At 39.7% G+C, this 13596-nt stretch overlaps 1 protein-coding gene across 1 annotated transcript in view; it reads right to left on the bottom strand.

The window, feature by feature from the left end:
* SGSM2 (small G protein signaling modulator 2) overlaps nt 1–13596 on the bottom strand; it is a 232215-nt gene that overhangs the window by 55687 nt on the left and 162932 nt on the right. The window contains exons 5-6 of the mRNA XM_018573651.1: nt 8030–8097; nt 5399–5547 (exon numbers count right to left, since the gene is read on the bottom strand). Of these exons, the coding sequence (XP_018429153.1) occupies nt 5399–5547; nt 8030–8097 (217 nt within the window). The remainder of the gene's footprint in view (nt 1–5398; nt 5548–8029; nt 8098–13596) is intronic.

The following is a 13596-nucleotide window of genomic DNA, read 5'->3' as shown; positions in this document are numbered from 1 at the left end:
CCCCCCCCCTTGGGTTCTCTTCACATCTGGGTCTTCTGGGCCGAAGGCCGTGGACGTGGTCGGTCCCACAGTGGTGTTAGAGGGGCAGCCTTGCTTCCTCCCCTCCCTCCAATATGTGAGGAAGCCTTGCCTGGCTGTGTGATCTCCGTCCCCTGCAGGCCCAGATGTGTGAGCAACCTTTCTCCCTCTAAATATGTTGAGAAGGAGTGTGACCCATTCTCAAAATAGAAGTGTACCCGTAATGGGAAGGCCCATCTATATTTAATAGAATGTTTAGTTAAAGTTTGAAGAAGGGGCCTTAGAATTCTTCTCTTCTGCATAGTAGTAGGGGAGATGTCTGCATAAATTTGTATCGGGTGGGATGCGATCTGTAGGTCAGGTAGACTCCGGGATCCCTCCACTGTTTGATACTGTTTCATGTTACTCTTCCCTTCCCTATTCTATTCAGAAAGCCAACCACTAGCCTGAAACTATTTCATCATCCGACTCTTCTGCTTGGTACTCCCCCAGCATCCCTCCCTCACCTGTACAACACAAGCTCTCTTCAATTTTGTTGTATGAGTGACATGTGTATTTGTCTCATAACTTTGGCAATAAACAATAACAATGTATTGAACCAAAAATCGTCGATATACAACATATATACTGTACAGTGTGTGTGCATATACATGGCTGCAATGTGGTGAATCAATACAGCCTGGTTCACGATCTACCCTATAACCTGGGATTGTCAATGAAGGAGTAGAAGTTCACTGAAGGGGTTCTTCCTCTGCTCTGTCCTCTTGTAAGAATGTTACTAGTGAGCATTCTGAAAAGCAATGTAGCTTGATTAACTGGCCCTCCCCCTCCCTGAGTGCTTCTATGTAGGGGTGGCAGGAGTGGAGCAGGGGTGGCAAATCAATGCTAGTTTTACATAGTAATACATTTAATTTTCTAATTAACAGAAAACTGAACATATTGTTTTTTAATATCATTTTGATTTTCAGTTCTAATGCTTCACCCGATGTGCAATGGCCTGTGCATGGGGCATATACTAGTGGAACAGAGAAACTCGATTTTGTGTCTGCACCAATATAGGTGGTGATCAACAAGTGATTACAACTTGGTTTGCTGAACTCTTCAAAACAGCATGCACCACTTCACCATTGAAGGCAATGGGCATAAGACAGCATGCAGATAAAACGTATGCTAGCAGAATAAAAGACTTCCACAAATAATCATTTTAGATTATCTGTAAAGGTCTGACTATACATTTGTCCTACAGCTTCTAAGGTGACCTAATTGGGGTAATTATTCCAAATATATTTGCCCTTTTTCCTCCACAGTCATACAGGTGAAACTCGAATAATTAGAATATCGTGCAAAAGTAATTGCAGTAAGTGCTGCAAAAGGGGCCCAAACCAAGTACTGAGTACATATGCATGCTTGTACTTTTCAGAGGTCCGATATTGTTCTATGTACAATCCTTGTTTTATTGATTGCATGTAATATTCTCATTTTCTGAGATTGTGGATTTGGGGTTCTTGGGGTTTTCATGAGCTGTAAGCCATAATCATCACAGTTATGACAAATCACGGCTTGAACTATCTTGCTTTGCATGTAATGAGTCTATCTCATATATTAGTTTCACCTTTTAAGTTGCATTAGTGAAATAAATGAACTTTGCACGATATTCTAATTATTCGAGTTTCACCTGTATATATTTGATTTTCCATGCATTTGACTCATTCAGCTTCCAAATTTCTTACATTTCAAGTATTCGGAGTATGACTGACCCCTTAGCAGATCATGAAATCTGCAGGGCACATTCATCAAACACGGAGAAAATTTGTTTCTCTGCTACATTTAATTCCTCTTTGATATTAGAATTTGCCCTTCTATCCTCCATAAATAATCATGGGTGACTCATACTATCCCTTTACTTGACTCCCTTAGACTCTCTTCTTAATGGTATTTGCTTTTCACTATCAGAGGCATATTTCTGTGTGTTTGTCTTTTTAGGTCAGAAAATATTGCCAGTGATGTCAGTCCCACGGTTTGCTTTTTCTGTGAAGTCTGTGTCATTTGTGCCTGATTAATGTCAATTGTTTGTATTTTTTTAGATTTCGATGTATTTATTTTTAGAACAGAACAGAGGCTTTCAGCCACTCCAGCTGTCTTTGCCAGAAATACTTTCTAGCCTTATGCACCTAGGACTTTGTTGCACATATTGTTCAAAAGCTTATAATTTTAAACACAGTATTCATTTTTATAACTGCAGTGTTTAATTAAACACATACACCTATTTACCAAAAAGTGTATTTATTCTTATATTAATGCACAAGCATAAAGTGACTTTGGTCATATGATTTAAACCTGAAAAAATGTATCCTAGTGAGGTACAAGTTTAAAACTACAACCACCATCTGGGTGGCTTGCTATGGGACCCTCTGGAGGTAGGAGGGCCCACCAAGTCTAGGTTTGTGCATGGGTGGGATTTTGTCAGAGCAGTGTTTCTCTTTCCATAACCATTTTTTATTGTTTCTAATCAGCCTCTCATTTTCCTAGGCAATCTCCCTCGGTTTCGGTAAGGCAATCTTAATCCATATGGTAAGCTATTTAGAACAGTTCTCCTACTTTATACCATGGCACACTTTGCATGCAGTTTATTCATATCCCTCAAAGCCCCAAACTTTTTTTTTAGTTCTCAACCAATTAGGTACGATGTAGAACTGCTGGCAAGTTTGTATTCTTGCTTGTGTCCTCACTGGATCGATCTCCTTCATTTCCTGTCCCCGTGACACCAACACAAAAAAAGGATGTGGGTGTCACCGACATAAGAGACAATAAAAACCTGACAGCTGTTTGAATCCCTTCCCATTGTACTAAATATATGCTCTTTTGTTGCTGTCTCTGTGCCCATCAGACAGATATCCCATCTCTTGTGCATGTGACTCCCTGTCTCTGGGACAGGAAGTGAGGATACATTTCCCCAGCAGGAAACATTCAGAGAAGTGATACACCTACATGTGCAGTATATATATATATTTCCCTTTAACATATAACACTATGTTTTTACATGCTGAGTGTGGTCTGCCAATGCAGCAGCGAGCTTAGCAGCCTGGCCAGTGAAATACCAGCCAGGCAGTAACTCTACATATTAATGAAAGAAATGAATTTGTGATAGTAGGTGTAGCTCATAAAACATTTTACCTATACAATATATATATATGTATATGTATACACACACACAGTATATATTTATTGCCTGTTGTCTTTTGTTTAGCATGCAACTAATTTACAGCAAGTAGATACAGTAACTACTGACAGAAACGTCAGATATCACTAAACCTGGAAAAACTTTATTTGTGGAAGAAGGTTCTGAACCATGCTTATTGACAGGAGACATTTATAAATTGAAATTTTTCGTTTTTTTTAATTGCCATTTTTATCATCACTCCAGAATGCCAGAAGAAGGATTATAGTTAAAGCATGGGGAATATTTCAGGGTATGACCCAAGATATTCGGAGATCTAAGCAATAGAAGCTGTAAACCTTCTAGTGCGGCCGTGTCCTTGTGCATATTCTGTAGTCTCTGCAGTCATTATTGGCTCCCAGGAATATAGATCTCCAGAACACAGCAAAATCAATGTAACATGGCTATTGCATTCATCTTCTAGGTTGTGCAAGCAAGGCTAAGCCTTTTCAGGACCATGGAGAGCTCCCATGAGCCTGCCATAAGCAGCAGTAATTGGTGACAACAGTCTTCTCTTAAAGGGAATCTATAGCCTTTAAAATTGGAATGTAAATCTTATCAATGTGTGTAAGCATTTAGTCTTACCGTCCAAAGCTTGCCATATTCTATGCAAATTATAATCTACTCACACTCCCTGACATCAAATGAGCTTATAACCCATAACACACTAACACGTATATTACCTACACTACATGGAAACCAAACAAAATGAACCTGTGGGATAAGGTAAAACTAGGAACGAAAAACCTTTGTAAACAGTTAACAGCATAGGATGGTAAAATATACATCTAATTTTAATAGTCACTGAAGCACATACAGCAGCAGGTTTACAGTGCCTTCACTTCTAGGCAGTGAATAATAAGCCCACATTTCCACAATGCAACGGCCAGCAGCTAAGTGGTCTATTGGCAGGCCTTAGCATAGCCACAGTAGGCATGCCTATAGATATACAATGTCTGACTTTAAAAACATCAGTATTTGCAGAGGCATTTCAGGGGAACTGTGGACTGTTCTGTGATAGAACTTTTGGAATAAAGTTGTATGTTGACAGCTTATGCTAGCAAGTCTATTAGGGTTTCTGGATCACAGCTTTAGGTTTTTCTATATGTTATCTTTAACTAAGTGAAAACATAGGTTAACGTTAACTTAGTTTGAGTTCACGGTCATTTGTCTGAATAAGAACTACTTTTCTCTTTACTTGCAGCTCAGAAAGGAGTCCGATGCCTCTCTGAAGGAATTTAGTGAAGTATTGGGAGAGTAAAATATACTCTTTCCAATACTTATACTCGCCATGAACACTGCAGCTGTCACAAGCCGACTCTACATACCAATAGCTGAATGATCGCAAGACCGCTGATGGTTCAGCTCACGGTCTCCTCCCTGCAGAGAGCAATGACTGTCAGTCACCGCTCCCCGCAGGGATTCCTCCCTCTCTGTTCCTCCAGTGCTCATTGGAGGGACAGACTTTGGTGTGCTGACTTTGGTTCACAGGAGGACATTAGTGAATCTACTTTTGTGACCCAATAGAGAAGTAAAGCCAAAACAAAGGTTTGGCTTTACCTCTCTTTAAGAAGTATCTTAAATACATTTCAAATGCAAGTTTAGTGCACCTGAAATCAAGTTGCATTTGCCCATCTACACAAGTTTTATTTAAGTGTTTGTAGGAGGAAGGTAATGTTCCAGGAGAAAAGCACAAGCTGCATACATTAATGAACATATCTCTGTGTAAATACCTTGTTTTATTCTTTATATGAGTGGTCACATGACCGTAATGCTCTGGCTCCTCTGTGCAGATGTGCCAGCCCGATAACGGGCTGAATTACATCATGATGTCATTGACAGCAGGGCAGGGAATTCCCTTCCACGAGCCGCAGCAGCCGCTCATTCAATACGATAGGATTGGAGATTTAGTGCTCATGTGACTGCTCAGAAGAAGAGTAAAAAAAAGTTTTTACACAGATATTTCTTAACAACTGTATGTGTAAGAGCAGTTGGGAGGCAAGGATTCAGATGTGGATTATTTTAGCCTTTCCTCCTACTTTAAGTATCATAATTATGCACATAAAGAAAACAGTGCCAATGTTAATGAATTTTGCCAACCACAAACACAAGTATTTATGAAGGACTTGTGCACTTCGTTAGTTAGAGGACAATGGTACATACCCCAAGAGCAGGCCGCTTGGAGGGACTGGAGTCCTGGCGAGTATGTGCTCCATGAATCCTGTGCCTCTGCACTAGTTCATCAGCTGATGGATCTGTCCAGTAATGATCTGCTGTTTTTAGCTTTGTGTATTCAAATGTACAAGGTCCCACTGCAGAAAAACAACACAAGGAGAAATGAGTCCACTGTGTGAAGAAAGAAACCGCATTACCGCAGTCCTTGTTCTTGAACTTGTCATTTTTTCCCAACACAAGAAAATAATAAATGTGCACATATTGTAGTTATTTAAAGACCTTGGTTTGTTTAAAGACCAACTGCAGCCAACAGTGGAAATAAATCACTGAATGCTAATTGTAATGCTATTCAAGAATTACTGGAAGAGAGAGAGTCCATTCAGTTTACTTTAAAGGAGCGATAGTGAAAAAAAAACAAAAACAAGTGATTGATCCATAGAATGATAGCATTCAGTTCATAATTTCTTTCTCATGTCACATGCCAATTTTTATTTGCTTCTATTTACATGCAGACAAAGCTGTCCAGCAAAAATGACACTGCTAGGAGTGTGGCTGCAGAAAAACCTTTTTTTTCTTTAGTAATCTGGTTTTCTGCCTACTTACAGCAGTCATTCCTTGGCAGTCCTGGTATGTCCTTACACTTCATGGTAGTCCTTACACTTTTGAGTAAGCAAATTTCAGCAGGAAGATTGAACAGCCTTTTTTCGGCAGCAGGTGGATTTAGACTCTATAGCAAAGAAGATGGAGCCAGGAGCAATAATGAGGAGCTGCTGAAATTCTCAGGTAGTAGGTGATTCAGCACACAGAGTTAACTTCTAGATGAAATGTCATATTTAGATTGGCTGATCTTCTAAATCCCAACTCCATAGGAATTAAACATGTTTGCTTGCAGTGGGGCTGCCCCAGCACTGCAAGGGTTAACTGGCCGTTTACGCCTAGGGGACAGGAAAAAGCTGATTCCCACTTCCGCTGGTTATCTCAAGGCTTCCAGACCAGTTTCCGCAGCCTCTTCTCCCCCTTCACTGTGGCGGTCTAAGAATGCTAATGTAATTAAGTACAATGGAGGCTTAATAGCCCTGCATTGTATACGATGATGCTCACTTCTGGGTGAGTGGGGATCAAGTAAGTACAGCAGCTTTTTCCTGTCTCCTAGGCATAAATGAGCTGTTAACCCTTGCAGTGTGGGGGCTGCTCCAGTGCAAGGGAAAATGTTTAATTTTCCTGGAGCTGGGCTTTAATGTATTTAAAAAATGATCAAATATCAGCTTCTTTGATCAAACCCTTTCCTCTATATGTGTTTGGTACATTAGATAAGAGATATGCCTTACCTAATACACCTTTCTTAAAGGCAAACTATAATGGTTTGGGGTTAATCCTATTTTATAATAGTTTTTTTTTTTTTTCAATAAGTTATTATTTTAGAAATAAACATTTATCACTGGGTGCACTTATGGAAAAGCATTTGCAAAACACTATGTGGGGAATTTATCGAAACTGGAGCAGACAAAAACTAGAGAAGCTGTGCATGGCAACTACCCAGTTTCTCTCTTTCTGTTGGTTCAGTTGAGACTTGAAAATGAAAGACAGAAGCTGATTAATTGCCATAGGCAACTGCTCCAGATTTTGTCTGCTCCTGTTTTGATGAATTCCGTTCTATTGGTCTTCTAAAGCACAGCAGTATCTTTTTATCTTTCATACTGTCTAACTGAAAAGTCTGTAAGAAGTCTTTTGAATAGAAGGAAGCAACAAGTGGGGAAAGGGAAAGCTTCACTGACTTGTATAGCTGTGTGTTTAATCTGAGCTTTACAGAACAGAGACGTGTTTTTTTCAATAAAGTAGCTAAAATTACCCTGAAAACAAGAAAAAAAGGACCTAAAGCTCCAGTTACTGAGTGGACATAGTAAACATGAAATATTCGTATGTAATAATTATGTTTACCTGTCTATAAAATGAAAACAGATTTTTTTTAATACTGAACATAATAAAGAATGAAATAGAGAATACTGTATATTTCCCCTTTAGATGCCTGGACACAACAACATTTTATTTTAGCAACTACAAAATAGTAAAAACATAAATTAAATGCTGTATATAGTGTTTTAAACCTTCCCTATCAGAGAATTACAACATGCACATCTGCACATCTGTATTACAAATTAGGGTTCTTCCTGGAAATCATCCATGTAGGAAAAAAACGGACCCCCTGTTCACTCCACATTCCAACAGAACACAGAGCGATAATTCAAAGATTTCACTACCAGTATCACCTGCTGGATGCATTTGTTATTGCTGCTTCATTATAAGATGCAGTTATTCTCCATGGTATCACAGGAGTCTGCTAAGCGCTGCAGTAGGATGGAGAACACTGCTACTATTAATACCTACAGGGAAAGGAAAATAAGACCTGACCCTTAGAATACGGAGGCTCTATAATATTCTTGGAAATCCTCTCTTATATTATGATATTTATTTCACCAGGCAGGTTATATCTGTTATAGAAATGACACTTATAGGACCTTCACTGAAATTACAGCCCAGTTAATTTCTTATATCACAAACATTTACACTATAATGCACATGGCTAGAACTAATAAACTCTGATTTTTGTTTTAGTCTTACCTAAAAGAACTGCTAATATTGGACCGCAAACTGGATCAGCCAATAAAGCTTCTTTCTCATAATATTTACTGTAGAGATAAACAAATAAAAAAATAATTATTGTATCCACTGACATTATATACATTATAATCATTGTGCATTAACAACGATTCTCGCACAATGCAACCTATAGCCGTTAGTGGCGTGATCCGTCGACCTCTACTTCATTATTGTGTCTTGTAGTGAGGTAGCAAAACAAGTGTGGTAGGGTCGAGCAGGATGAACAACAGAGCACTGTGGGGGACGAGGAATCCAACACTCCTGGAAGAGATGGATTCTGAAGATACTTCAGGCAATGGACTTTTTTGTATTACAACTGAAATTGAGGGTAACGTGCCAAAGATGAACATTTACTACGTTTTTTACATTTTAAGAAAAGAGTGTCTGTAAGTGCCATAGCTCACGAGCTATATTAAAGAAAGTAGTGTGAATCTGCTGCAGCAACACTGTTACCCCCCTTGTTTATAAAGCCTTGGTCCAATGTTACAGTTATGATCTGCTACGAAGGACACGGCAGGACACTGTAACACTCATGTTCTTGTATGTGTCACTCCATCCCCAGCTGAATGAGGAAGGAAGCAATGCCTTACTAATCCAATCAGAGAGGGAGTGACACATAATATTTATTAATCTAACAGATCTATCTATCTATCTATCTATCTATCTATCTATCTATCTATCTATCTCTCTATCTATCTCTCTATCTATCTCTCTATCTATTCTCTCTACCCTTCCTTCCTATTCCTTATCTTGTTTAGCATGTTTTTTGCTCATTAAGGAAACACAACTGGCTTTTGAATTTAGATAATTTTATACAAGCTGATATGTTATGAGGAAATGGTGAAAGAATGTCATGTACTGTATATTGTTAGTATAGAAGAAGGAAATTTATACTTCAGTAAATTAGCTTTGCTTTGTCAATAGTTCTATATTTTCACACATTATGGAGCATATTACGATCCACTCTATCTTTGCTATAAGGCATGACTAAAGTAATGTTGAAGATTTACAGCTGAATATTATTACCTCTTTCAAAGAGGATTAATATGTAATTCTTTAGACCTTCTTAACTGAAATTGTCTTTTGTTCATTTATACGCTTTGCACAGCTGGATTCATCCACATTAAAGCAAGTGAGCAAACTGAGGAATTTGAACCTTTCAGTCTGGGTATAATAAATGGTTTCTACACAACAGAACAAAATGGGTAATTAGTTATATTTACATAAGTCATACTCTATGCAATTGCCCCCCCTTGCCCCCCTGTAGTGACGCCTATGCTCTACTGCCCTGCTTTACAATATCACATTTAGATCACTGTCCTTCCTTATAATATTAAGCATATATTAGATCGCTATACAAATGCTGGTATGCTTTAAAGGGAAAGTTTAGTCAATTTTTAATGTCCCTGTATTTTTACAGGGCTATTCACAAAAGGGTGAAGAGTTTGGAGAAGACAGGAGAAGTTAACAATCTAGTGCAACATAGCTGAACTGGAAATTGAGCTGAATTGGAGAATTTTTCCAGATCAGCTATTTTAGCCTATATTGTTCACTTGTCCTGCCTTCTCCAAACTCTTCACCCTTTTGTGTATAACCCTGTTAGTTATTGTTGGAGTTTTTGGAAACTTATTAAGAAAGCCACATGAAACACACCATGTATGCACTATTTTACATTTGCAATTTCAGAGTGTTTGCAATAAAAAATATTTAACTATACCACTGCAGGTGTTCTATTTGTTCGTGTAAGTTTACTATTATTTTGTAAGTGAAAAAAAAAAAACCTGTTGATCCTACTAGAAATCCAGTGAGCTCCTAACTTCCTGTGTAAATCTCAAGGATTGTTATCGGGTCTGACTAGATTACTATGTTATGAAGATGGGGAGAGGGGGTGGTATTCTGTAGTCCGAAGCAGGAGCAAACAGCCTAGGGGGACAATGCTGCTCCTCCATAGATATTGTACAATCAGAAAGCATTGCCACTTTAGACCGCAAGTGGATTACTGACAGAATCTCCAGGTGAAAATAAAGGAAATGTAGCAAGGAAAGGTGCCAGATGATAACTTTAGGCCCATGTCACAGCAATTCTGTCACTTATAGCAACACAAGAGAGCGGTTGATTACTGCTACAGAGTCGCTCCCTTGCTGGCTGAACCAACAAGGTTTTGCTCCCTTTGTGGCAAGCAAGATTCTGGCAAGAGAGTGATGCATAAAGAGTAAATGAGAGCTCTGTCTTGAGATCCTCTTGCTGGCTAGTTGCCACCAGCAACAGGATCACTGCTGTGATGTGGATCTTAGGTTACTTGGCAGCACTGCTGGAACTTGCCTAATATACAAGACTTCTGAGGTTAAAGAGAACTTCCCATATGAGAGCACCCCAGTGCTAAGCACTGCCACCTAGGACAAGGGGTGACTTAGCTGAAACAAATTAGAAAGTTTACATTTGTATAGAAATATATCCAGGCTGATAGAGCCAAGCCACTCAATGTACTACCACCATAGGGTGCTTACTATACTGGGGAAAGGCAAAGTGAACAATTGTCTTACTAGCTCACCCTGACCCATTTATTTTCCCCTTTCCCACACTTCCCTGCCCCTCCATTCCTTTGGGAGTCAAACCTTGTGTTGGATGGTGTTGGAGGTCACACAGGGTTGATGATGTCACCAGTGGTGTAACAATCACCATATCGACCCAAGCGGCCGCTATGGGGCCCGGGGCACAGGGGGGCCTAGCCAGGACATTCCTGATGACAGTGATCTGTGCAGTGGCGCGTTCCTCTCCACTGCCGCTGCTGAGTCAGTGAGAGCCAGCAGCGGTGGTGGAGCAGGCTGGAGCCAGCAGTGGAGGAGGAGGCAGGGCCTGGGGTTGGCATCAGAGGAGGAGGTGGGGACCGGCGATGGGCGGAGGAGGCGGGGCTCATCACCGACGGTGGAGGAAGAGGAGGCGGACAGGTAAGCAGTGTGACCAGCCCACCTAAGGGTGACCCTGCAGAGCCCACCTTAGAGAATCTATTGTGGGCTCTGCAGGGTCACCCTCAGGTGGGCTGTGTGAGATCTCAATTGGGCTCTGCAAGGGGTGTAACTAGAGATCAAAGGGGCCCCATACAAAATGTTGCTATTTAGGCCTGAGGATTACATTATAATGGAGAAGAGCTGGGTATTTGTAACAGCTGTGATGGAGCAATTGTGTAGTAGGAGACTGTAGAGAAGGAGAGTTTACTTGGCTTGTGGGGAGGACTTCTATGTCACTCTGTCTCTGACCACTATACAAAAGTCATAAAGCACTTCTTGTTACTTTATGACAGACTGCATTTTTTGTTGGCTGTTTGTATTATTTGCTTAATCGAAGATAAAAATGATACAGTGTATAAGAAAGAGTTTTGTATCATGGCAGAACCTGCTGTGATGTGTATTGGTAAGCTGAAGGGTGTACATTTCCTTGAATAGGAAGAAGATGAAAGAGCTGAATGATGAACACAATGCTGAATCTATTTGAATTTTAATACAGTGAAAACAAGTTGGAAGTTAAGTGTAAGAATTATAGTACTCAGCTGGAAATCATCTGCTTATACATTAGCTACAATTGTGGTTTGATAGAAAATAGACAATAATTCACTTTATTCTGCATTCTCTGCGTGAATCTCTGCTGTTCCCTGCAGCTGACAGAAGACATACAAAATGGCAATCTTCATTGAAATCTTAATCCTTAAAGTTAATACCAACACCGTTTTGTCTTCAGTAGAACTTCAATGCAAAATGATCCTGTCATCAAAATTAAATTGCTCAAAAAGATTTTCCTGTAAAAATTAGAAAATGTGTACCTTTCCCACTGTCTGTGCTGCTAAACGCAGCTCCATTAACGAGAAATGTTCCTCTGAAATCTGCTGAGAAACTAACACTTATGGGAGTGTCATTCTCCTATGTCCCCGGCAGTGTTTAGTGGTTCCTTCCACTGAAATCCACATCACTACAGGACACATTAGTGACATGGCTGTCAGTCGGAGAACCACTGGCCATTGCGGTGGACACAGGGATCAACACTCCTGGAAGTGCCAGTTTCTCTTCAGTCTTTACAGGAGCTGCAAATCAGCAGAGCTGGAAAGGTATTTACTCTCTTCTTTTGCAGGCAAATCTTTTTGAGCAATTTATTTTGACAACTGATTTGCTTCAAAGAAGCCAGTTTCCCAGAGTTGGTATGGCTCCAGACAGGAAAGCTTATTGCGCTAACTGGCTGTGGATGCCCAAAACCAACAATGGAAACATATGGACCACATATGCAGTAAATGTTCTCACAAAGGGAGAACGTGTTGTTCTTCTGAAACTGCCATGGGATTGTGTTAAATCACCAGCTAGTGAAGTCAGGATTAGGTTGGCAGTCCTGGATGTTGTGCTCTTAAAAACAAGTAACCAATAGCAGCACTCATTTCTGATCTCACAGGTTTCCTTTAAGGGTAGTGTTAATATATAAACTTTGCTTTTAACGTTTTTCTTTTACATTTATAAGCTGCAACCTAAGAAATAAATTGTTGACTGGCTGAGGGCCGATTCCCACCAGATTTGTTGGGGCTGCGCTGGCCATTTTTTCCAGTGCAGCTCCAACACAAGACAAGGCAATTTACATTGTCACGGATGGGCACAGTTCACCCCACCATGTTACGGTAGTGTGCAACACCACAGCAACACCTGAAAAAAAGGACTGCATGCAGTACCGCCTTCCATCACGCTGTCCCCATAGAACCTAATAAAATGTCACTTGTTACAATTCAATAAAGTAAAAAAAAAAAGGTAAACAGTGCTGCTGTGCAATGTAGCGCATTGGCTGATGTGAATCGACCCTGATAGAGCAAATCAAATTAAAACATTGTAAACAATGTTACTCTGTATCCACCAGGTTTTCTTTATTCATACTTGTGTAGTTTACCTTAAGTCTCACTAGTAGTTTATATGTTGTAGATATCGGTAGAGGTTGCTAGTATATAGCATTGTTAAGACACAAATTACTCAACAGCACAAATTGTAATGGAAGTGGTTAAGTACAATTATGACAAAATGCCTATCTCAATAGACAATTGTAATATATATGTTAATTTGCTTTTTGCTCGTTTGCCTTCCTCAAAACCTTACTCAGAAATTGGTGCTAAGCACCCCCCCTCATATCCGAAGTACGCATTAGAAATAGGAAACAAGTTGGCGCCTCCTCTTCAGACAACACCCAAGACGAAAGATATAAACATCTTGGCAGGAAGTTATGCATAAATAGATCTAACCAATGATAAGCTAGAATATATAAACTAAAATACTTTTCTGCAATGCTACGCTCAAATATACACATTCACCTGTTAAATAAAAACCCTGAAAAGGAGAACAATAAAGCAGAAGTGATTTTACACTGATTGGAGTTGGTGTGATTTTCATTTTCTCTCTGTGAGAGTATACTCTATTGAATCAGGCCAGGCGGCAGATATAAGTACGGAACTTTTGATCCGATCTAAATTTGGAACCAAGTCCAAAACAAAATGAGCACACACAGTA

This window comes from Nanorana parkeri, unplaced genomic scaffold (genome assembly GCF_000935625.1).
Source record: "Nanorana parkeri isolate BGI_ZX_2015 unplaced genomic scaffold, ASM93562v1 scaffold48, whole genome shotgun sequence".
NCBI lineage: Eukaryota > Metazoa > Chordata > Amphibia > Anura > Dicroglossidae > Nanorana > Nanorana parkeri.
The sequence above is the reverse complement of the archived record's forward strand: the minus strand, read 5'-3'. Positions and strand labels throughout refer to the sequence as shown.